This window comes from Prunus dulcis, chromosome 4 (genome assembly GCF_902201215.1).
Source record: "Prunus dulcis chromosome 4, ALMONDv2, whole genome shotgun sequence".
Taxonomy (NCBI): domain Eukaryota; kingdom Viridiplantae; phylum Streptophyta; class Magnoliopsida; order Rosales; family Rosaceae; genus Prunus; species Prunus dulcis.
Window position 1 is genome coordinate 7,884,000 of NC_047653.1, and position 21,706 is coordinate 7,905,705.

At 36.7% G+C, this 21,706-nt stretch overlaps 5 protein-coding genes and 1 non-coding gene across 7 annotated transcripts; 1 reads left to right on the forward strand and 5 right to left on the reverse strand.

The window, feature by feature from the left end:
* Positions 1-1,445: 1,445 nt before the first annotated feature.
* On the reverse strand, positions 1,446-1,518 carry TRNAR-CCG. Its single transcript has one exon. It is a non-coding gene; the product is annotated as a tRNA-Arg (tRNA).
* A 319-nt stretch (positions 1,519-1,837) lies between these two features.
* LOC117624977 (patellin-4-like) lies at positions 1,838-4,608 on the reverse strand. Its single transcript, XM_034356526.1, has 4 exons — positions 2,811-4,608; positions 2,545-2,675; positions 2,319-2,460; positions 1,838-2,197 (listed from the first exon to the last, which is right to left on the reverse strand). Exons 1-4 carry the CDS (start codon positions 4,524-4,526, stop codon positions 1,937-1,939), a joined length of 2,250 nt encoding a protein of 749 aa, XP_034212417.1. The 5' UTR covers positions 4,527-4,608; the 3' UTR covers positions 1,838-1,936.
* Positions 4,609-6,128: 1,520 nt separating this feature from the next.
* On the forward strand, positions 6,129-7,191 carry LOC117625239 (transcription factor bHLH52-like). Its single transcript, XM_034356843.1, has 2 exons — positions 6,129-6,845; positions 6,964-7,191. Exons 1-2 carry the CDS (start codon positions 6,129-6,131, stop codon positions 7,189-7,191), a joined length of 945 nt encoding a protein of 314 aa, XP_034212734.1.
* A 187-nt stretch (positions 7,192-7,378) lies between these two features.
* Positions 7,379-15,047, reverse strand: LOC117624482 (thiosulfate/3-mercaptopyruvate sulfurtransferase 1, mitochondrial-like). 2 transcript variants are annotated; one of them, XM_034355767.1, is made up of 12 exons: positions 14,772-15,047; positions 13,648-13,836; positions 13,205-13,264; positions 12,944-13,006; positions 12,477-12,601; positions 11,238-11,400; positions 10,421-10,480; positions 9,901-9,959; positions 9,393-9,474; positions 8,665-8,728; positions 8,198-8,265; positions 7,379-7,781 (listed from the first exon to the last, which is right to left on the reverse strand). In XM_034355767.1, exons 1-12 carry the CDS (start codon positions 14,877-14,879, stop codon positions 7,683-7,685), a joined length of 1,140 nt encoding a protein of 379 aa, XP_034211658.1. In that variant the 5' UTR covers positions 14,880-15,047; the 3' UTR covers positions 7,379-7,682. The 2 variants fall into 2 exon arrangements, with proteins under 2 accessions (XP_034211658.1, XP_034211659.1); XM_034355768.1 differs by lacking the exon at positions 10,421-10,480 and having other exon boundaries at positions 7,433-7,781; positions 14,772-15,015.
* A 1,873-nt stretch (positions 15,048-16,920) lies between these two features.
* LOC117625240 lies at positions 16,921-17,868 on the reverse strand. Its single transcript, XM_034356844.1, has 3 exons — positions 17,312-17,868; positions 17,135-17,185; positions 16,921-17,001 (listed from the first exon to the last, which is right to left on the reverse strand). The coding sequence occupies exons 1-3, from the start codon at positions 17,783-17,785 to the stop codon at positions 16,921-16,923; spliced, it is 606 nt and encodes a 201-aa protein (XP_034212735.1). The 5' UTR covers positions 17,786-17,868.
* Positions 17,869-18,717: 849 nt separating this feature from the next.
* On the reverse strand, positions 18,718-21,436 carry LOC117624960. The gene is made up of 2 exons (XM_034356500.1): positions 21,313-21,436; positions 18,718-21,188 (listed from the first exon to the last, which is right to left on the reverse strand). Exon 2 carries the CDS (start codon positions 20,951-20,953, stop codon positions 19,805-19,807), a length of 1,149 nt encoding a protein of 382 aa, XP_034212391.1. The 5' UTR covers positions 20,954-21,188; positions 21,313-21,436; the 3' UTR covers positions 18,718-19,804.
* Between the last annotated feature and the right edge of the window lie 270 nt (positions 21,437-21,706).

Here is a 21,706-nt window from a genome sequence, read left to right on the forward strand (position 1 = left end):
TTTTGCCTTGCCTACCGAAGGCTCATACACATGCTAAAGGCTCATGCCTTCACACATCATCCACCACTTCACATCTACCTAAGTTAAACCCCATTTTGAGCGTAAACAAATTAAGCATTCATGGTCACTTATATTTCAAGACCTGTGGCTTTAACTAAATATTGATAGATACCAATATGTTCAAGCCACAAGCCTAGCTATATGATTGGAATATAATTTAGTTTTGTGCGCGGGGAGCACAAGAGAAGACATGATGACTCACATCATTCATAAGGTTCATGATTGTTTGTAGAATCCCGTTTTGAAACTTTCCTATTGAGTTCATGGCTTCCGAATGTTATGTTTTCTTTTGCTGCATCTGAGGATGAGGTGCATACAGACGCTACAGGCACAAGTATTTCAACAAGTAAACATAGAGCAATTATGTCACTTGAAAATTAGGACAGCAGAGTCCCACATGCAAATACTTATGAATATTTATATCAGATTTTGTAATTACAGAGTCTAGTAACGTGGGCTTGTAACTAAGTATAGTATTAAAGTGATTGCGGTATGACAGAGACAAGCTAAATTGGACAACCCACCTACTATGAGTCGGTAGCAATTAATAATGAATCTTAGTGTTTAACAATTAATCTCACGAATATATTAAAGCTTTAGATGCCCAATCAACAAGGTCTACAGCAAATTGATTTATCAACAAGAGCAGATGATGCTAGTAAAGTTCTATTTGCTCACCAACCACGCTATTCTTGTGCCTTTAAAACATATGGAATTTCATCCTTTGGATAAGACCTAATTGATATTCAAGTACCTAGTTAGTTTCAACACTTCTTGTATAAGAAAATCATTTTTGGCGACAATCATCTATTTAACGTTCGAAATTTGACAAATTGATTTATCAACTGAGAACTTAGCAACAAAATTTTGGCGGCTTTAAATTGCCATAATGTTAGAGTCCCGTATTAAAAATACACTAAATAGTACGAATACTTAAAAGAATTTACATCAAGTTACAATATTACCGTGCCTCGTTGTGTGTATTTATAACTAAACAATGCATTAAAGTGATTGAACATATGATATGGATTGAACTACACATCCACCATGGATGGAGCAGCATATTTCTCTAATTAAGAATTTGGTTAAACCCTTGATCTAACTTCCACTTTTATGCTGATCAAGTAGCAATCAAGTCATCACATGCAAAAATTATTAAGCAATTATTTTTTTTTCATTAGAAAAATTAGTTTGATTTGTTGACCAGCAGTTCCTCAATCCATTAGTAACTTTTAACCTTAAATAGAAGTAAATTTCAGAAATTTTTGGTTGGTGAAAATAGAAAGGAAAAAAAAAGTAGAAAAAGGACTTGATTATTCGCCATTGCTGGAAGAATAAGGTGTAAACTTGTGGTGGATTAAAAGAAAAAACTGACATAGAGAAAACGATCGCGATGGGACTCGAACCCACAATCTCCCGCTCCGGAGGCGAGCGCCTTATCCATTAGGCCACGCGATCTGTTGGTGCTAGTTTTGCAGATATATTAATTATATACTAATATTATTTTCTCTCGTATTCGCATTTAGTTGCTTCTTCCAACCTTTTAAGGCTTCAACAAGAAGAGGCATGTTCATCTCTTAGCGTGATTCTACAGTTGGAGTCAAGAATTGACATGCCGTAGAACATAACTTCAAGATTCACAAAAATGGTGGCCCTGTGCACAGGGAATTTTTAATTCTGGCAATAAAGTTTTGTGGGTATCTGCATAGTATAGTTCATACAAATGTGTGGAAATAAAAATGTCATGTCTGGTATGTCACAAATGGCATTGTCATTGTGAAAATAAAATTTTGAATGTTTCACTAGCTATGTAAAACTCTGTACACAATTACAAAGGATGGTGATGCCATTTTTATTAAATAACTCCTGTGATTTTTCAAGAGGAAGAAGTATTCTTGATCTTGTACCGGTAACAAACACGCTTCTTCTTGATCAACGATCCATTCTCAACTGTGAACACAACGTTTCCAGGTTCTTTGTTCGTAAAAGAGTTTCGGAGAGAACCCTGTTGCCCACCAATCCTCCTGTCCTTTTGAACAATAATGCCATATGATCCTTCATCAGTTGGAAAAAATTCTTCCTTGTAGTTCACTTCCCAACCCAACACAATCACTTCCCAGATTAAAGTTGTTCCTACCTGTTTAACATACAACATTAACACATTGATATAGTTGTCATTCTAATGAATTCACAAGATTCAATTAAAAAGATCAAAAGAATATGAAGTGAAATATAATAACCCTTTTGAGTGCACATACCTCTGGTACTGGGAGTTGAATACTTTCTGATGATGACTGATCGACAACAATCTCTGAGGCAGCATCTTCAGTAGAGAATTCAGGATCATTTTCCCGCTTAAGCCCGCCATAATGGACCGGTAGTTCCTCTGCAGCTATGAACCTGCAATGAAGAAGGTTCAAGTTTGGTTAAGAACTTTCCAGTTGACCAATTGGCCACCAATTACTGACATTGAAGGAACATTACTTGAGCAAATTGTCCGTGACCCTGGAAGGGCGAGCGAAGACAAATTTGCTATTGGTTCTTGGAGTTAAGAAAGGTAATAGGAGAGTGCTAGCGCTGTAGGCATAGTACCAGAAAGGAACATTGATGAAGATCTACATAGGAAAATAAATTTTCCATCAATTGCAGTACAAGTCATGGCATGAAAAGTTTGAAGATGCATGGAATTTAATGTGGAATCTCAGATTGTCACGAATAAAAAGGTTATATATGGATGGAAAAACTCTTACATTTCTTGCAACAAATTCAGGATAGTTGTCCTGAAGTAGCCCGACGACCTGCTTTGTAGCAAGCCGAAGCTCCTTCTTAGAGGGGCCAGGCATGTCCTTGAGATCATTGACTAAGAGTATGGAGGACACCCCACCAGGCTTAAAGTCAAGCTTCTGAATCGCTTTCTCCATTAGTTGAACCCTCCTCCTTATAAACATTTCACGGCTCTCTTCATTCCCTAGCATCTTGTTGTATACCTCTTCATTCCCAAGCAGCTTAAAGTTGCTGTAACAAACCGGATGCCCTTCACGACTGGCACCATCCATACGCTCTATGGAACCAAGATCATCACCGAAGTCCTCATCCAAGATCGAATCGACATTGTTGTCCTTCCTCCACTGGAGTGTATTCCTCAACATCTCGAAAGCATCGTTGACTTCGAAATCCCTAGCCGTCAAGAACTTCAATAGTATGACATCAGTGGCACTATCCCCTTTACTAGGCAATAAGGGTACCCTCCAAATTGCAATATCCTCATCTATGACGTCAACCTTTCGTTCCTGATTAGTAGCCACATTGTTCTTCTCTTTTTGGCCTTCTTCAGCCTTTCTATCCTTTTCCTCATCTTCTTGTTTGGAAGGTTTATTCTCTTTACTATCTTCTTCTTTCCCTTCTTTCACTACCAACTTTTCTTCTACCAATGCTTTTGCAACTTCGATCTCTTCTACTTTCTTTGAGCTTTCCTTCTCTTTCTCAATTTCTTTCACAAAATTTTCTTCTCCCTTCCCTTCATTTGTTTTCTCCTTCTCTCCACCTTCCTTCTCTAATGTCTTTTCTTTTTCTTCAATTTCTTCTACCTTCTTGGAAGTTTCTTTCTCTTTCTCAGCTTCTTTCACACCGTTTTCTTCTCCTTTCCTCCCATTTTCTCCACCTTCCTTCTCCAATATCTTTTCCTTCTCATTCCCTACTACTCGATCCTTGTTTCCCTTAAACAACTTGTTCCCGAGTATTGCGTTTTCAACCTTTGATCTCAGCTCCACCAAAGCCCTTTTCTCATGCTCTTTCAAGTCATAGAGGAAGTTGCTTTTTTCCCTGAATGATGAATTTTTCTCAATTATAGTAGATTCTGAAGAAGCATCCCCTCTTTCAACCTGATCATTGTTCTTCTTCTCTTCCAAAACCGCCTCCGCCGCTTCACCTTCTTTTCTCTTATCCTCCGCCATAACATCCCTTGTGTCAGCATCAGTCCCCTTCTTCTCCTCCACCAACATCTTTCCAATTACACCCTCATCTTTTTTAGGTTCACCAGCTTCCCCTGCATTTTTCCCATCCTTTGTTTCAATACCCCTGTCTTGGACATCCTTGGATGGATTTTTCTCTTGTTCATCAGAATGAGGAACTACTTTTTCCATGGCTAAACTTTTCTCAACTTTAGCTGATTCGGAGATACCGCCTTTTTCAACCTCGTTATTCTTGTTCTCTATTTCAGCTTCTTTTTTCTTATCCTCCACCACAATCACCTTTGTTTCACCTTCATTCTTCTTCTTCTCCTCCAAAATTACCTCTTCAAACACAGCCTCATTCTTTTTAGGTTCATCAATTTCTGCTGCATTTTTCACCTCCTTTGCTTCACTACCTTTGTCTTGGATATCCTTGGATGGTTTCTTCTCTTCTTCCTCAGAATGGGTGACTTTATTCTCCTTATGGGGAGCTTCTGACTTCTCTCCTGTTGCCATGGTTGAAGTTAACCAGATAGAGAATTTAGAGCTTTCCGTTTGAGATTTTCATGTAGAATTCAAAAGATGAAAATAAAATATAATCGAGAAAGCATTAATCTAGAGAAGATGAACCAAGACCTTACACTCATACCCTGTTTTTCTCCCCTGTTTTCTCTGCTTCTATATTTGGTGGTAAGTGAAACGGTTCCAAACGAGGGTTTGAAATTTCTTGGAGCAAAAGTAACGTTGTTAGATTGACCTTAAGACAAACATGTCAAATTATCTAGTGAGAGAGCAATATTTGAGGCGGAGCCAAAGCCAAGCTTGAAAAAAATAAAAAATAAAAAATAAAAAAGATATCATACAGAAAATTTCATAATCAAAGTTAGTGTTGCCCCTTCCGCCTAATTTAAGATCATAAATCCATTTATAATTACGTTCTACATTTTGGCCTCCAAAAATCCAAAAATTCTAACTCTGCCTATTCGTGTAGTGACGTTTTATAGATAGTAAAAGAATTTCATTTGTTTGGTTTGGATTTTTTCACTGGGGAACAGTTGTGGCTTATTACAAATATAGATGACGTATTGTAAGATAACAAATTCTTCTAGGAAAACAAAGGGGGAAAAGCCTCTACTTCTATAAAGATTCACAAAATATGATATTAATTAATCAATGAATCTAAAAAACGAAAATAAATTGACAAGTTTGTCGTACCAAATATCAGTCATCACTCGCGCTCTCTCATTATTCATTAATCATTTTTTCAGGTTTTGATTCAAAGGTATATATATACATGTTTTTTAAGTAATGCTAGAGAGACCATATATTTTTATACCACAATAACCAACCAACCATGTGATATGTAAGGGTTGATGTCTTGATTAAATATTGGTCATAATTTACAAAATCAATTGCTAACAATATGCAATCGGCTAATATAAGGTCTAAAAATGTGATTTTTCGTATGTTTCCTTGCATGCATAAATAACTTAAACAAGTCAAAGATATAGGAAAAATAAAAAAGCAAAATCTAGGAGTTTAATTAAGAGGGGGCATGCAGACTTGCAGCCACACCAAGCTGGCCATATGTATAGCGGTTTTTAGTTACAGTTATAGATAAGCTCAAAACCCTAGAGATTTTCCCGCGGGTTGTTATTTGGTAATAACCGTTCCAAACCTCAACTCCCCCATTTTTCTCAACCCACAAACCCTCTCTCTCTCTTTCTCTCCCGCAAGCCATGCAGTCAGGATTAGGTCGGTTATTGTAAGTTTTGCAGTTAATTAATTATTATTAATCAATTTAATTTCAGGTCTTATTTAGGTCTGCTTCTGTCTTCTCTTGTACAGCATCTTATCAGGTACTCTCTCTCTCTCTCTCTCTCTCTCTCTCACACACACACATTTCTAGCTAGTTTACTTTAAATCTTTTCAAGAATCTAGCCTACTTTGCCGTAGCTTGTACATGAACTTTAACACCTTTTTTCGCATGCATGTCTATTTTATTTTGTGCTAGCTGTTCATTCTCTATAATCTTTGTTTTCTTACAAGTTCTATTATTTTCAGGTTTTAATTTAGCACACACATTCCATGGCCTTGAGTTCATTTTCGAACCCGGAAATGGTACCACCTCAGTCTTTTGGCTCAGAGATGACGAACTTTTTCCAGCCAAATATAGAAGCAGAGCTATTAGCAGCAGAAGAGCTTCTCAAATATTACCAACTAGACTACAATCGTTCCATCCTTCCCAACAACTTATTTCTTGATGATCATCCATGCCATGACCTCTACAATCTTGTCAACCTCGAAAACTATCATCTTGACACTACCAGTGATGATCATCTTCTTCTTCCACATCTCACTACCCCAGACATGTTTCCACAACTTGATTTCTATTCGCACCCGTACCCGAAACGTCAAAAATGCTTCCAAGATTTCGTTTACCCGGAGTTCACACCCGCAACTTTCTATAATGCGTTTCCTCCAGATTCTTGTCCCTTGCCCGAGTTGCTTCCGGCACCTGGGGTCTTTGCTACTCCATTGCTCACATTTAATCAGCATCTGGAGGAGACAGTCACTGCTAGCAACAAGTCAAAAGTTAATGACTATGAGATTGGTTTTACTGCTAAGAAGAAAGTGGAAGAAAAATGCGTATCTGCGCAGAGTATTGCGGCTAGAGAAAGGAGGAGGAAGATCACAGAGAAGACTCAAGAGCTAGGGAAGCTTGTTCCTGGAGGAAGCAAGATGAACACAGCTGAGATGCTCACTGCTGCTTACAACTTTGTCAAGTACTTGCGGGCTCAAGTTGGCATTCTTGAATTCATGGGGTCATTTCAGGTATTTTGCTCAGTTTCCCTCTAAATTTTACTTCCGCCATTGAAAAAATAAAAAAGATTTGATGGTTTTTTCTGTCTAATTCTCTTTGTTTTTACTTTTTCTCATTCTATTTTTGTAGGGTTTTTATGCCAATCCTCTTTTGTTATACATGCAGGAATTGAAGGGAGCTCCTCCTGCTGAAGAGCTGCAAGTAGTTGCATTTCCTATTATTCAAGAGAAGCTATATTTGAAGAACAATTGCTTGGTTCCGGAGAAGTTTGTGGAGATATTAGCAAAACACTTTGATGCTCAATCAAAACCTTCGCTCTCCAACAATCTCCACCAGCTGCTCACATCTAGTGGTTGACAAGATTTTATTTTCATGTAAATATAATTTTTCTCTTCAGGATCGCATTTTTTTATTTTCGCTTCGGTGCTCTTGTATGTAAGATTCTTTTCATTTGACTTGAAAATGCGGTGGTTTAGTTTCTCTTCTATAACATCCTCGGAAAACATTTACTAAAAAAACACGACGTTTATCGGCAAAGCGTGTCAATTTATTCCCTGCTTAATTTATTTTATCATGGATCAATAATAAAACACAGAAAGCCTTAAACCTCTTCCAATCTGCTGCTTTGATTCATGTGCCACATAAGATCCTCAACAGGATTCAAACTGGGGAGGGGCGTAGAGGTTGCGATTTTTAACAACGAAAACACAGGTTGGTATTCAATAACATGACTTATAACAAGATTTTTTAAACTTAGATACAACCTCTTTTGTCATAATATGAGTAAGCAACCCGAGGTTGCTCATGGTGCCAACAAGCTTCCAGCAATACCACTGGATTTAAACACTTTACGAAGAAGTGTCGATGGGTGTGTCGGACTGCGCTCCCCATTCAGTCCAAGATCCATCATAGACTGCTACTTCAGGCTTACCAAGTCGATGAAGACCCTGGATGAGACCACATGAATATGTATGAACAAAAGAGTTCCGAATTTTTTTAAAACAAAAATTCATGAATACAGGCTTAGCATTATAGCAGCATGGATGCTACAGCCATATGCTACCAATCTGCATCTCTCTAGCTTTATTGTGTCTAAGAAAATCAGAAATGTGTAGCACCAAACCCAAAAAATCACAAAGCCTATCCTTTCATTCAAAGGACTAGTATAAGGGATTAATCTTGATCCAAGATTAAAACATTCACATTAGTCATGATTTAAAACACACATTTTTTACTGTTTTTTAATCCTGAAATCTAACATCAGACAATTTACAATTATGTCCTTTTCATCTTACTAACATATAAATACTCACACACCCGCACATATATGTCTTTGTGTGTACTTCTGGCGAGAGATAATTACCAGTGCAAGAATGCAAGCAGTTACACCAGTCCCACATGAAGTAACAATAGGGCTTTCCAAAGAGATGCCTGCAGCATGATGTTAGGATCATTAATAACTAATGATATTCAGATACCTTGTGACCAATTACAATATGCTACTACAGAAATATAATCCACAATTTCTGAAAGAAAAAAAAAACAGTATATATGTAAGAGGCGGGCGGCGGGAAGGAAACCATGACTTTTGTTGATCATTATATTATGTCTTAGTGGAAAAATAGGTTCTAGAATGGGAGTCGGGAAGTACTTACTATCTATTTGTTTTCTTATTACATTTATCCAAAACCTCATTGTAAACAGCAAAAATGGATTAATCCTATAACAAGAATGATCAGGTACAATGGTTTATAGAACTAAGTAGAAATGTACTAAAGTTTTTGAGATTTTTAATGGGAAATCATAATAAAAACAAAAAATAATTCTTACCTGCTTCATCAAATCTGTTTTTCAACTTATCTGCTGGTAAGAGTGTTAGTGAAGAATCCAACAACTGTAAAGAAACAAACACATTTGTTAATCAACAGTTATGCAGCATAGCTCTTTAACAGAAATCAACACAATTTTATTGCAATTTCAAAAAAAATTAAGAAACAGATTATTAGGGAAAGGGGCGTGGAAATTGCCGACATTGCAAAGAAAGTTTTGATGCAACAAAATTGAGACATTTAGGCTAGCTTCCGATTTTAAACAATGTAGAATGGTTAATCATATACTTCACTCAAATTTTAAAACAATCAGACTACGATCATGCTCATAACCAGACTCCAAAAATATTGTAGTTTTAACAGTTGGTATAGATCACCTGCATCAAGCTCTGAAAATGTCAAAATGACGAAGTACACAATTTTTTGTTCATTATTTCAGATAGCTAACCGTCAATTACAAATATATATATATATATATATATATATATATATTCAGAAAACCCTTTTAGTTTCTGAATTACTGAAAACGTTTATAAATGAATGTTAACTCAGATCTGAGGAATGAGACGATTATAGTTAAAACTAAAAACATACAAAAGATCCTCCACCATCCATTATGTATTCGCCTCAAGTTCTTCAGACATTCATTGATTGAATCATTACAAATCCTAGGGATGCATCATTAAATCACCACTATAAGAGTTCAAACACAAGCATTTGATCAATTACCTGAGGAAAAGGAACACACTTGCTTCCAGGTACATGACCACTTCTTATCCCTTTCCGGGGCTCCAATGCAGTTCCATCAAACCTGCAAGACATCAAATCCAAGATTGTTGATGTAAAACCAAACTTTATGGATATGAAGCCAGATAAGATAATAAACCTTCGAAGCCCACACAATAATTATTAAAAAATACCCATATCAAAATAGAAATCAATCCAAAATGTCTCCATATAACTGCATAATTTACTTTGTATAAGGGAGAGAAACAGAGGAAAAGTAAGGGTGCTCAACCTACTGTTATATTATTTCAATCAAGATTAGGAATTCCAACCAATTATTACATGATGCATCCAGCTGGTGATTCACACAACTATGGGGAAAATAGCAGACCAAGATTTACTCAAGCTTCACATAATTACCCAGGAAACAAAACTTACATGCTGAAGACTGGCTAAAAATGTCAAACTTGAGCACATGAAGCACATGCAATTGCTTTAGTATAAAGAATACCTGGCCTTTGATCGGGCATCTATATGTTCATGAGTTCTTTCTTCAACATTTTTTCTAACCTGAAAAATACGGTAGGAAATATAAAACCAGGATGAATTGGAAATAGATTTTGTATTTTCTTTAAAGCATAGCAAAACAAACACATTTATTTACAGTGCTTGCTTGCAATTGTTGACTCTCACATCAATCACTTGGTTACATTTACATCTTTATGTCCTTCAAGGTCTGGAAAGCAAACGACAGGGAGGGGCTTCTAGGAGCCCAGCCATTGGAACGAAGGAAAACCAAAAATGTGGAAAAGCAAGTCTACAACTTTTTAATTGTTTTAGGCAATTGGTACGGATGTCCAAACATCCAATCCTTATTACACCCCCAAAGTTAAGGAAGCGAGGATTTGATCAAGAACAAAAATCCATCAACTAAAATATCTGCTTGAAAAAACAGACGTACTTGCCACCAATTTCCGGGATTAATTTGAGACACACACCTTTCGTACTTAGTCAAGATAAACAAACCAAACCTGATCAATAGTCCAGACAAGATGTGGCTGAAACTTAGTCTGAAATGTAGTTGGCCCAACCTGCAGAATGTTGCATTTCCCAAAATGATCACAACAAGACTTGAAAAGTATCACAGGTTAAATAAAAAAAACTGGAACATGAGATAAAGTCAATTTAATGGACACGCAACTGCGAGGACCGACACCCCACCTCCCAAAAAAAGAAAAAAGGAAAAATAAAGTTTTGAACTCTAGGCCAACCTTCAACGGCTCAACTCCCTCATCATTGTCATCAAACTCCCAAATTTCTTTACTTCTGTCACTAGCAAACAATAATAATTTTACAACAACAAATTTTCTAGATGTCAAGAGCAGTTATTGATCCCAAAAGCTACAATGAACACACTAACATCACAAAACAAAATGACAAAGGACTACAAAAAATTGCTAGCATTTCTTCCACTTTGATCCATGCTCCAATAAAATATGTCTACTTAAGTATAGAGAAAATAGACAACAAACAGAAACTAAAGAACTGATGGAGTGAGAAGGAGAGAACCTAAGAGTTTAGAAATTTATCTTGTCAAGAAAAGTGCACATGGCTTAAGCTTCCATAATCCTTTTAATCATTAATACAACGAGTTCCAAAACATCAGATATCAAACATTCAAAAATAATAATAATAATAATAATAATAATAATAATAATAATAATAATAATAATAAAAACAGAAAGAACTACAACCATATGTTAATTGCTTTTGGATCAGAGAGTCCAAAAATGCCTGTGTCAAAAAATAACTGATGTTAGAGACTCAGTATACAAATTGTGAACTTACTGCTTGTCCCTTGTATACTTTCTCTATTGCCTCACTGGCAGCACTAGCTTTTAAAATTGCATCACCAGACGCGCTAGATTCAACATCATATCCAGATGCACGCCATCTTGGTAGGCCTCCATCTAAAACCCAGACTCTGTCATGGCCAAATACTCGGAACATCCTTTTCATATTATAAGGAAATGAAGCATTAGTTCATGCTACATAAATAAAAGCGTAAAACACATTTTCTTAATACAGTTCACATGAGTTAAAACTTAAAGGGGCATCTGGTAACATTTTACAAAACAATTTTCAAAAAACTGTTGATGAAAATGAGAAACTGAACTGTGCAATTTGAAAATTCAAGAATGTCTCTGGTAGATAATATGCTACTTTTTGTTTGAGTGGATATGTACCTCAAACAAGGTCAGAGTGAGAGAGGCCAATCGTACTTATATCAATTTTTCTCCTTGTGATGCTGATTTCTCATCAATCCCTTTCAATGATAAGAGGAACAATGATTGAAGAAATGAAAAAGGAATTTGATGCAGGACGCGTAGGACCTAAATTTATTAGTTTCCTAATGTATTTGTTAGTTTCCTAGATCCTCTAGTTTTCTAAATTCTAGTAGGATTTCAACTTTTCCAGATTTCCAGATTTCTAGTTTTAAGTTTACTTTTTTATTTGGGTTAGGATTTCTGTTTAAGCAAGGGATTTTTATCCTATTAAGTCTAGGTTTTAGTTTTCTATATATACCCCCATGTAATGCAGATTTGAATGTTGAGTAAACCTTTTCCTAGAACTCTCTGATCCCTTCGATCTATATTTCTTCTCCTCAATCTCCAATATTCTTCTTTGTTCTACTGTTTCTGCCCTTTATCTCATCTTATCGATCTATATTTCTTCTCCTCGGTCTCTTATATTCTTCTCTGTTCTATTGTTTAAGTGCTAAATCTAACACCTACAGGCTGTACTACATCAGAATTAGAGAGAAGGGTGGACAAGATAAGTGGGTGTCATATAAGAGCCACAACAGGGGAGAGAGAGCGGTAGCTGAGGGTATCGGACAAAAGAGTGAAAACATCATGGGAACATTTTTAAAACTAAAGCTGAATTTCAGAATTGTATCCCGTGTTTCTTTAAATAAATAAATAAAAATTAAGATTATAGTGCCAAACGTGTTTTCCAAAATGAAAACTGTTTTGTTAAACAATACCAAATGCGCCCTAAATCTTTCACATTCGCCCCATAACTTACCACCATACACGAGCTGCACTAAAGATCCCTTTTCCATCATACACCACTAGATCATTTTTGTTCTCAATGCCAAGAGCCGAAACAGCAGCAGCAAAGGCTTCCTCTGATGGTAACATATGCGGTAACTGTTACAAGTCATCATTTCTAAATCATAAATAATGGCAAACAACAGGAGACTGCTAGATAGTTACAAAAGTGATGTTTATGCCCGGCAATGATGGCACACAAAACTAAAAACCTACAACATCAGTATGAGACTAATATTAACATCTTTAATCAATCCGAATCTTTTTAGAAATTGGCCATGTAAATAAGAATGTATTTCTAAGTCAACTCATATAATAGCATGAAATAAATTATTTACTGCTAACAAGACTAGTGTTTAGTATATATTATTATAGAATATAAGAAATCTAAGATGTCATTTAGAGAAGGGCAACAAGACAAATAAAGAGAAAGCATCTCACTTTTGTAGTGCGATCTGATATTCCATCTACATCAAAGAAAAGTGCACCAGGAATGTGAGCAACCTGTCATAATGGAGAGGATAAATTGACAAAACTGTACCAGAGAGGAAGCTGAAACACCATGAAATAACATGAAAGATTTTTGGAATAGGATTGGAGTTGAGGAGTATTTTTGAGAAATAAAGTAGCAGCAATTTTCCACAATAAAAAACAATTAGAGCATAAAGTATGACTTCTGCAAACAGAAAGCGCAGTGAACACCTGATACTCTTGAATTGGATTCCTTTGCTCATCAGGCATGTACCAAGAGGCATCCAACACCTGATGTAGATAACTAAATAAATATTACCAACATGTAGGACCAAAAGGATGCATATAATAAAGAAGAGAAAAGAGAAATGTCTCCAAGTAAAAAAGACAATTCTATATAATAAGAACAAAACAAACATTGAATATAGTTAGTACAAACATAGAGAAAGACAGAAAAGGTATTGACGATGAGGATGACAACACATCATTTTTTAGATAGCAACAGATTTCATGATCAGATCAAAAAACAAATTCCATACCATGAAGGTGAAAGAACACTGAGCACCAAGCATTAAATGGTAAGAATTTCAACTTATTTCACGACATACACTCCAGTGGAAGAAAAAGGGGGATGAAGGGAAAATTTACAGTACAAACAAGCCAACACAAGGTACCTTCAGGTCAGGCTCCTTAAGGTTAGCATGGAGCCAATCAACAGAAACAACAGGCTCATTTGTAGACACAGATTGTGTTGTAAACTCTGCTCTTGCCCCAGTTACTGATGAAGCCATTGCACGAGGAACCCAACCAGATGCTTTATATTTCGTATAGGCAGGGTCAGCTCGTAAGTGTTCTATTCCCCTCTGAATTGACAGAAAAGACATTGTGTAGAACTTAGCATGAGAAACAAGATAAGATTCAATAAGTAGCTCAAACTGACTAGTGCGTTTTAAAATGAATAAATGAACCTAATTATCAAGTTAACAACTTCATCAAATAGACTACGATATGCAAAACCATACTGATATTATCAGTGAGGAACCCTATTATGCAGTAATCTTTTCACCCTAGGAAGACAATAATTTCACTGCAAACGCTTAGTCCAGAAAAAATATCTTTAAGGAAGCCCTTTCCTAAAAAAATACAGAATTTTCAATGGTCTGATCGAAGTTATCTTGTAAAGTAAGACAAAGACGGGTACATCAACCAATATTTAAAAACTCTATATGATTTTCAATTAAACACACAGCTAATAACTCACCGCAAGAACTCTGCATTTACATAATTTTGATTAAGATACAAGACCAATAATTTAATTCATAACGACAATCAAAACAGGAATCTAGAAAAAAAACAGGAATCTAGAAAATAAACAAGCAGACTCCAACAAATTTTCTCTATTTTTTATTTCACGGCTACTGGAGTCCAACAGAGCTGCTACACTCTTCGTGACGCCTTTAGAGTCAGGAACTGAGACCAAGTACATAATAATTACACTAAACACCTTCACAATAGTAAATTAAAATATTACCACAAATCACTGATTGATCAAACAAGAAATCCCTTCTCAGGAAAACACTACAAAACGTTCCAAACCAAATTTTTCCTACTCAATTCACTGATAAAACAAAAACCCATCAAGAATCTGATATATGGAGCAAGAAAAAAGAAAGACTATAATCAAAACCGATAAACCAAGCAAAAGATAACAAATTTACACAAATGGATTCAGAATATCATCCAACAAAGCCCACAAACCGAATGGGAGATTGCTGAGAAATAACGCAGAGAGATTTACATTGAACAGAGAAGAGAAAATTTGGGGCTTTTGACAGAGTGAGTGTGAAGCAGAGTGGAAAAGGCGATGATGACCCAAGAGAGTCCTTGTGAAAAGAGATGAAGCCATTCAATCAAAGACCATAGAAATAGAGGGCTTGGCTTTTAAGAGGTAATTCAGGTGGCAGTGAAAGAGGCCAAAGGGTCTGCCTTTGTTTGTTGTGTCGAGCAGTCTGGTATCTCTCTATCTACAACTATAGCTGCTCAGTGGGATGGTGACAGGATTTACCTTTATACATCCTTTAGAACAGTCACTACCTCGGAAAATTATAGGGGCTGTTTGGGTGATAAAAATCATATGCAACTTTTTTTTTGGGAGTAAATACCACGAGGAGTCCCATACCCCAAGGGTGTGATTTCATTTCCACTCGCAATTCGGCTTGCCCTTGATCATAAAGTGCTTCTAAAGGATTGTAGAGCCAATTTGGCATTGCTGTGCTATAAAAATAATCGTTGTCAGATTTGCTGTAAGAGAAGTCAGCTGTGAGAGAAAGCAGTTTGGCGTTTAGTAAACTTTTTGTTAAAAGTGTTGTTGGTACTGATTCCTCGTATAATTAGAAAATGATTGCCGCATAATCATTAAACATAGCGCCTCTTCAAAACTGATTTCTACATAATCAGAAAATGAAAGCACCTTATTAGCTGCTTTGTAACATCTCACATCGACCAACGGAAAGGGGGTGATGTGCCTTATATATACATGCCCGCCTCCATCTGGCACGAGGCCTTTTGGGAGCTCACTGGCTTTGGAGTCATGGGAACTCCAAAGTTAAGTGAGTTTGGGCTAGAGCAATCCCAAGATGGGTGACTTATTGAAAAGTTGCTAGTGAGTTCTCAGAAACAAAACCGTGAGGGCAAAAAGAGGGGCCCAAAGCAGATAATATCGTATAACGGTAGAGTCGATCCCGGGATGTGATAATTTGGTATTAGAGCCACTCTGTGGTGTGGTGCGAGTGTGGCAACGAGGACGTCGGGCCCCTAAGAGAGGTGGATTATAACATCTCACATCGACCAACAGAGAGGGGGTGATGTGCCTTATATGTACATGCCCGCCTCCATCTAGCACGAGGTCTTTTGGGAGCTCACTGGCTTTGGAGTCATGGAAACTCCAAAATTAAGCGATTTTGGGAATGTGACATGTTTTCCCTTATAGCTTTCTCTCACAGCCATTTTAACAATAAGTGATTTTTTCATAGTTTACCAAACGGGCTGGGCTTCCCAAAAATTTTTAAAAATCACTTATCACCCCAAATAAACAATGCTAAATTGGCACATAAACTACTGCCATTGAGACACCAGGTAGCTTACCAGCTAGAGATGACAGTTTGTCAACCGTATTACACCTTGTGGTTTACTTTTAATTCTTAATATTTGATTTTTTAAAGTTTTATAATTTGGTTAGTAATAAAGTGCTAAACGAAGAAATGTAGACATAAACCACACGACAATTAGATCTGACAAAATTACTATAAATTGTATGGAATATTTATGACTTGTGAACTCACATGCGAATTCCCTTTTTCCAATCTTTTTTTTATTTAAAAAAAAAAAGCTATAACTATATATCTTCTTTTTGAAAAATACTAGGGATATCACATTTATAGACGACATTGTATATCACCTCTTTAATAAAGGTGAAAGTCATTATATTGGTGGACTCCACCTCTATTAAATATGCATTACACAATGCCGTCTTTAAATGCGATCTCCGTAATATGACTCCTTCCTTTTTATTGAGCACTTTTGGGAGCTTTAATCTCCTCGTCACCATTGATCAGCAAAATTCAAGCTCTATCAAGGTTACCAGTTGTTTAGAACAAGATTCAATAATTCAAGCTTTGTTTCCAACACCGACAAAACATTAACATTGGGTTTTAATTAATGTCAAACATTATATCCAACTTTAGATCAACAAATATATTCCTCGTTTAATCCAAGACAAATAAAGTGGAAAAATACAACAATCTTTAAATCAAATTTCAGAAAGGAAGAAAAAAGAAACAATTGAGAAACTAAAAATGAAGTTTCGATCGGGCCACAAGCTAAGCTTGTGAAGGTTCTTGTCGTCATCGCTGGCTAGCTTGTCCCCTTATTATATTTCCACTATCCATTCACATAATGGTACACAAAGTTATCAAATTTGCAACTGTAATTGCGGCTTCTAATGCTTGAAATGTTTGCCGCAATCTGTTCTGCAAAACATAATCAAACAGCAACCAATTCAACTGATCATGTAAACATAAGTTGTTATCATGCAACACTTTTTTCTATAAATACATAAAAAGATCAACCAAAAGAGAAAAAAAACTGAAAAGATATATATACCCTAGCAGGTGTAGCTGGAGGGTAGAAAATTTGTCGTGCTGGAGTGATTACCTGCATCAATGATTGTTTTCATTAACAGAATTGTATCCAAAAGAAAATCTTTAACTACAATTGATGAAAAAGAGAAAAAGTTTAGGTCAATGCATGCATATAAATACAGAAATAATTTTTAGTTACCAAATTCAGGTTTGGAAGACCAGCTTGTCTAAGTTGCGTTCTCTTTGATCTCAGCAGCATATGGTTATCCAAGAAGCAGGTGTGGTTGTGGCGGAACCGCCTGCTGGAGTAGCAACGGGAGCATAGATCATACGTGTTGGCGGCTCTGTCGAAACACTCAACACACGTAAAATACAACCCTTTTAGACACACCCCACAACCATCGCACCACAAGTTCCTGGTCTTAATGATGTAGTAAAATGTAAGCACTTCTTCAAAATCCAGACCGCCATCATGGTTTCGATCCAGATTGTTGAAGAAGCTAGGGTTAATCCAACCGTAGCCGTTCTGCTGAAGGAATGTAATGAACTCAGACTTGCTTACTCGACCATCGCCATTTCCGTCCATGGATCGGAAGAAGTTGGCTGCCAGCAGCTGAAGATTTTGTGACCCATTGTTGTAATATGCTAAAGCTGCCTGGTGTAGTTCCTCCATGATCAAGAAATCACAGAGCCCTTGAAGCAATAGCTAGGTTGGCTTATGGGTTTTATAGGATGCCATTATTGTTAGTGGCATTTTCTTATTCATGTGTGTTTTAATTTATGCATGCAACAATGTCCTATGTTCAAGGTTTATAGCTTGCACATTGACCTAGCTACAAAGCATGAATCAACAAGTGCTGCATTGATTGATTTGGCAATGTTAAATAATTTGTTTCTCTGACTATTTTTTGTTTTCCTGTGATTCTAATTGTTTTAGAAGTCAACTTTTTCTTGGCCAGCTTTAGACGTGAGCTTTGAAACTAAAGAATGTGTACAGGATGGAATATTAAGTCCACTTGCTTGCATTCCTCCAACCAGTGGAACCCAACATGGATATCCATCCAATGAAAATGCTTGAAACTTATTTGACCAACCTAGTGGAATTAATTCATCCCCGACCAACCTAATTGAAATTCCTCCTTTTTTTATTAACTTTTATACTAGCGATATTTGAAGAAGGGGGTTTTCTCACACACACTATCAAAGTATCATGAAAGTACGAACCTAAGATTACTGGTCTGTAAGTCAAGACCCTTTCCACTGAAACTGGGCTAGCCCCGTTGGTCTAATTGAAATTCTTCTGACCAAAAAAAAAAAAAGTTATTGATACTCCAATAGCAGCTTTCAAACAATCCCAACAAAACAAAAGGCTCTCCACTGCCACAATAAAAATAAAAATAAAACTATTTTCTGTCAGGAAAACATAAAACTTATATGCGACCAAACCAAGTAGGAATTCTCTAATAATTTCTTAACTATGTAGAAGAGAACTTCAAGCAAGTGGTACCGTAATTAGCTGTGGCACCACTGCTTGGCCCCATACACATCGTCACCATAGAATTAAATCCTCAATACTAATTAAGTTATTTGACCACGAAAACAAAAACAACAAAAAAATCAATACGTTATAGTTCAGTAGGAACAAATTTACTCATTACATTACAGTATAAATCAGCAAGAACTAAGTTTATGAGTTCCAGTATCAATCAGCAAGCACTGAATCAACTCTAGGATCTTCTTTTTGACACACGAAACCAGAAACAACTTGTTGAGTTGAGAAAGAAGAGAGGGAACCTTGTTTATAGTCCCATGATTCATCTTAATCAAGACCCTCAAGACTAGAAGTATGATGTCCAAGGAACTACGAATCTGAATTTCCTGCGATTTCATACAAATATCTAAACAAACTAAAATAGAAAAAGCACTTTGCTTTAAAGAAAAACTGCTCGTCGCAATGTGGGAATGTGAGACTCATTTCATAAAACTACGCCAATAAAGGTCCCTCAAATGCCAGAAATTACTTCTACAAGGATGCATTAAGATAAGCATTCCAGATGATTTATGTGCCTACTGAATTTTTGAGTGCGACATGAGTTCTCCATCAGATCCAACGGGAAGTCAGGAAAACAAAAAATAGAAACTCACATAGAGAACAAATCATATACATTAGAATTAAAAAGAAAGTCGAATGCCCGGAATTAGGGTCAGTGTCCAACCGATGATACTGTGGTACCAACTGATATTTATGAAAACGTGATTGATGCTCAAACTACATCATCTAAGACTCAATGATTCTTTTACTACGAACATTTTTTCTCTACTATTTTCTCTCTACTGCACATACAAGGGTTTCATTGGGTCGCTCAAGAAAAATTCTGCATCCAACAATGTAGGGCCAACAATTATGGCCCTAAACAATCCAAAAGATTGATAGTGTATAAAAAAGGGAATTTCTAACAAATCAAAGGACATGTAACTTGAACACTAATGTAATTAGCTTATTGAGCAAATATGAGTCAGAGAGAGACCATGAATCATAGAAAATTAATTGAACCCCAAACAATATAAAGGATTTCAGAGTATGACAATGCCACTATAAGCAGAATGCTCCATAATGTAACATAATGATATCCACAGGTAAACTGACACATCTTGCAGGTACAAAAGATAAAAACCTGATAGCAAAAGATATTTAGAAAGGAAATCCTTGCTGGAAGTTCTTCTTGGAGTAGTCTTCTGCCAATCGCTTCACACCCTTTGCATTTATATAAAATTCCATCAATTCATCAGCAACATCCTTTGGGTGACAATTAACAAATGCCTTCAGAAACCTCTTCTCTGTCATCCTCAGTGCTGTCAGCATCACAGGGCCTTTAATCTGCAAGTCAAGACCCATTTCCTGCATCTTCTCTGCAAGAAATACTCGTGGCTTTAAAACAGCCTCCAGATTTGTGTACAGAAAAAAGGGATACTCAAGAATCACTGGGGCGGGAAGTTTCATTTTTCCTATAATGAAAGTCATGTTCCTCTGAACCTTATCAATTGACAGTGTAAGCACAAGGGGAGACCTTGCCAAAAGACCAAAAATCTCATCTTCTGAGAAACCAAACTTCTCCAAATTTGCAACTTTCTGACGGATAGTTTCAAGGCGTGAAATGCCAATGATTGCGACAACATACTTATACATGGTTGAATGATTCGAAAGCCTGGTTTTTCGTATATATTCCATCTTTTCATCATTAAATGAAGTTCTTGGGATCAATGTGGGCCGTGATAGAAGAATTTGGGTCAAGTCACTCGTGCTAAGACCCATTCCTTCGTATAGTGCGATGGCAGGCTTGATTTTATCGTGAAAGTCATAGGTCAATAGAGATGGGTTCTTTACAATGGCTTTGACAAGAACTTCCCTCGACTCAAACAATCTCATAAAGTACTCAAGCCGCTCATCAAAACAATGATTAATTCGATAACTGAGAAACCGGGGCCGACAATTGATGATCTTCACAAGCTCAGATGCACTAATGCCCAAGCCACTTAGAATGTTTAGTTTGAACTGAAGCTGATCAAGGTCAGCATTCCGCAAAGCAGGCCGCCGTGTGAACATCTTGGATATGTCAGTATCACTACAACCCCAGTTCTTAAGAATTTCTTCAGAGCTCTTGGGTTGGTCTCTAACATATTCTCCTACACTTTCTTCCTGGGCTTGGCAAATGGTCGAATAGGTGGCGGGCGGGAAAAGTAGAGAAGTTGTTGAGATCAGAGTTTTGGGAAAAGATAAAAAATTTCGAGAGGCTGTCAATAAATTTCGGAGCTTAACTAAAGAACCAACTCTAGATTGCATGTCAACAGACTCAAGTTATTGGCTGCACATCCTTTGGGAAAATTGGAATGCAGCTAAAGAATCAGCATAGAAGTACGCAGTAAAATTTATTCAAAAATTTGAAGCTCAAATCTTTTTATATTAAGCGCTCCTATTAATCTTGGACTGATACACAGTCACAAAGAAGCAGCAAAAATGGTTTTCTTAAATCTTTACCACAAATTTAGTTCTTGATATTCATCATCTCGTCAGAGTCCTGGGCAAAGTTTTAAGCTTTCCATCTAATCCACAAAAAGAAAATATTTATGAGCAGATAGATACTCGACGTGAATTTCCATAGAGAGAGAGAGAGAGAGAGAGAGAGAGAGAGAAGGGGATACCTGGGCAGCCCATGGATAGCCTTTGAAGGGTTTAGCAGCAACGGACAGACGCATCGAGGTTTTAGGCACAAGGCACTTAGACGGGTGGCTAGAGACAATGCATTGATTTGGATTGAGTGGCGCTTTTCGGCCGTTCTGTTTACACCCAAAATTTTGCTCGTCACACAAAGTCTTTAATTCCTATTTTATCCTTATTGTCTGATTTTTTTAGAAACAATTTTTATTTTATTTTATTAATATGTGGCTGGTCCGGTGATTCCCTTCTCTATCTCCGGGTGATTCCCTTCTATATCTCCGTCATAAATTCACATCCTCTCTCATCATCCCCTCCCTTCCTAATAAAGGCCTAGCTATCACATGTGTATATGCAATTTGGTGTGTAAATGCAATCATG

What these genes read in the sequence shown, in the direction of transcription:
- LOC117624977 (XM_034356526.1), bottom strand. Translation starts at nt 4,526, where the DNA reads ATGGCAACAGGAGAGAAGTCAGAAGCTCCCCATAAGGAGAATAAAGTC. An exon ending in GTCACGGACAATTTGCTCAA is followed by an intron (nt 2,461 to 2,544) that starts GTAATGTTCCTT and finishes TCTTCATTGCAG; the next exon opens with GTTCATAGCTGCAGAGGAAC. An exon ending in TTCAACTCCCAGTACCAGAG is followed by an intron (nt 2,198 to 2,318) that starts GTATGTGCACTC and finishes TATGTTAAACAG; the next exon opens with GTAGGAACAACTTTAATCTG.
- LOC117625239 (XM_034356843.1), top strand. Translation starts at nt 6,129, where the DNA reads ATGGTACCACCTCAGTCTTTTGGCTCAGAGATGACGAACTTTTTCCAG. An exon ending in AATTCATGGGGTCATTTCAG is followed by an intron (nt 6,846 to 6,963) that starts GTATTTTGCTCA and finishes CTATTTTTGTAG; the next exon opens with GGTTTTTATGCCAATCCTCT.
- LOC117624482 (XM_034355767.1), bottom strand. Translation starts at nt 14,879, where the DNA reads ATGGCTTCATCTCTTTTCACAAGGACTCTCTTGGGTCATCATCGCCTT. An exon ending in TTAAGGAGCCTGACCTGAAG is followed by an intron (nt 13,265 to 13,647) that starts GTACCTTGTGTT and finishes TATCTACATCAG; the next exon opens with GTGTTGGATGCCTCTTGGTA. An exon ending in AAACAGATTTGATGAAGCAG is followed by an intron (nt 8,266 to 8,664) that starts GTAAGAATTATT and finishes ATCATGCTGCAG; the next exon opens with GCATCTCTTTGGAAAGCCCT.
- LOC117625240 (XM_034356844.1), bottom strand. Translation starts at nt 17,785, where the DNA reads ATGGAGGAACTACACCAGGCAGCTTTAGCATATTACAACAATGGGTCA. An exon ending in GTCTTCCAAACCTGAATTTG is followed by an intron (nt 17,186 to 17,311) that starts GTAACTAAAAAT and finishes TCATTGATGCAG; the next exon opens with GTAATCACTCCAGCACGACA. An exon ending in CTCCAGCTACACCTGCTAGG is followed by an intron (nt 17,002 to 17,134) that starts GTATATATATCT and finishes TATGTTTTGCAG; the next exon opens with AACAGATTGCGGCAAACATT.
- LOC117624960 (XM_034356500.1), bottom strand. Translation starts at nt 20,953, where the DNA reads ATGCAATCTAGAGTTGGTTCTTTAGTTAAGCTCCGAAATTTATTGACA.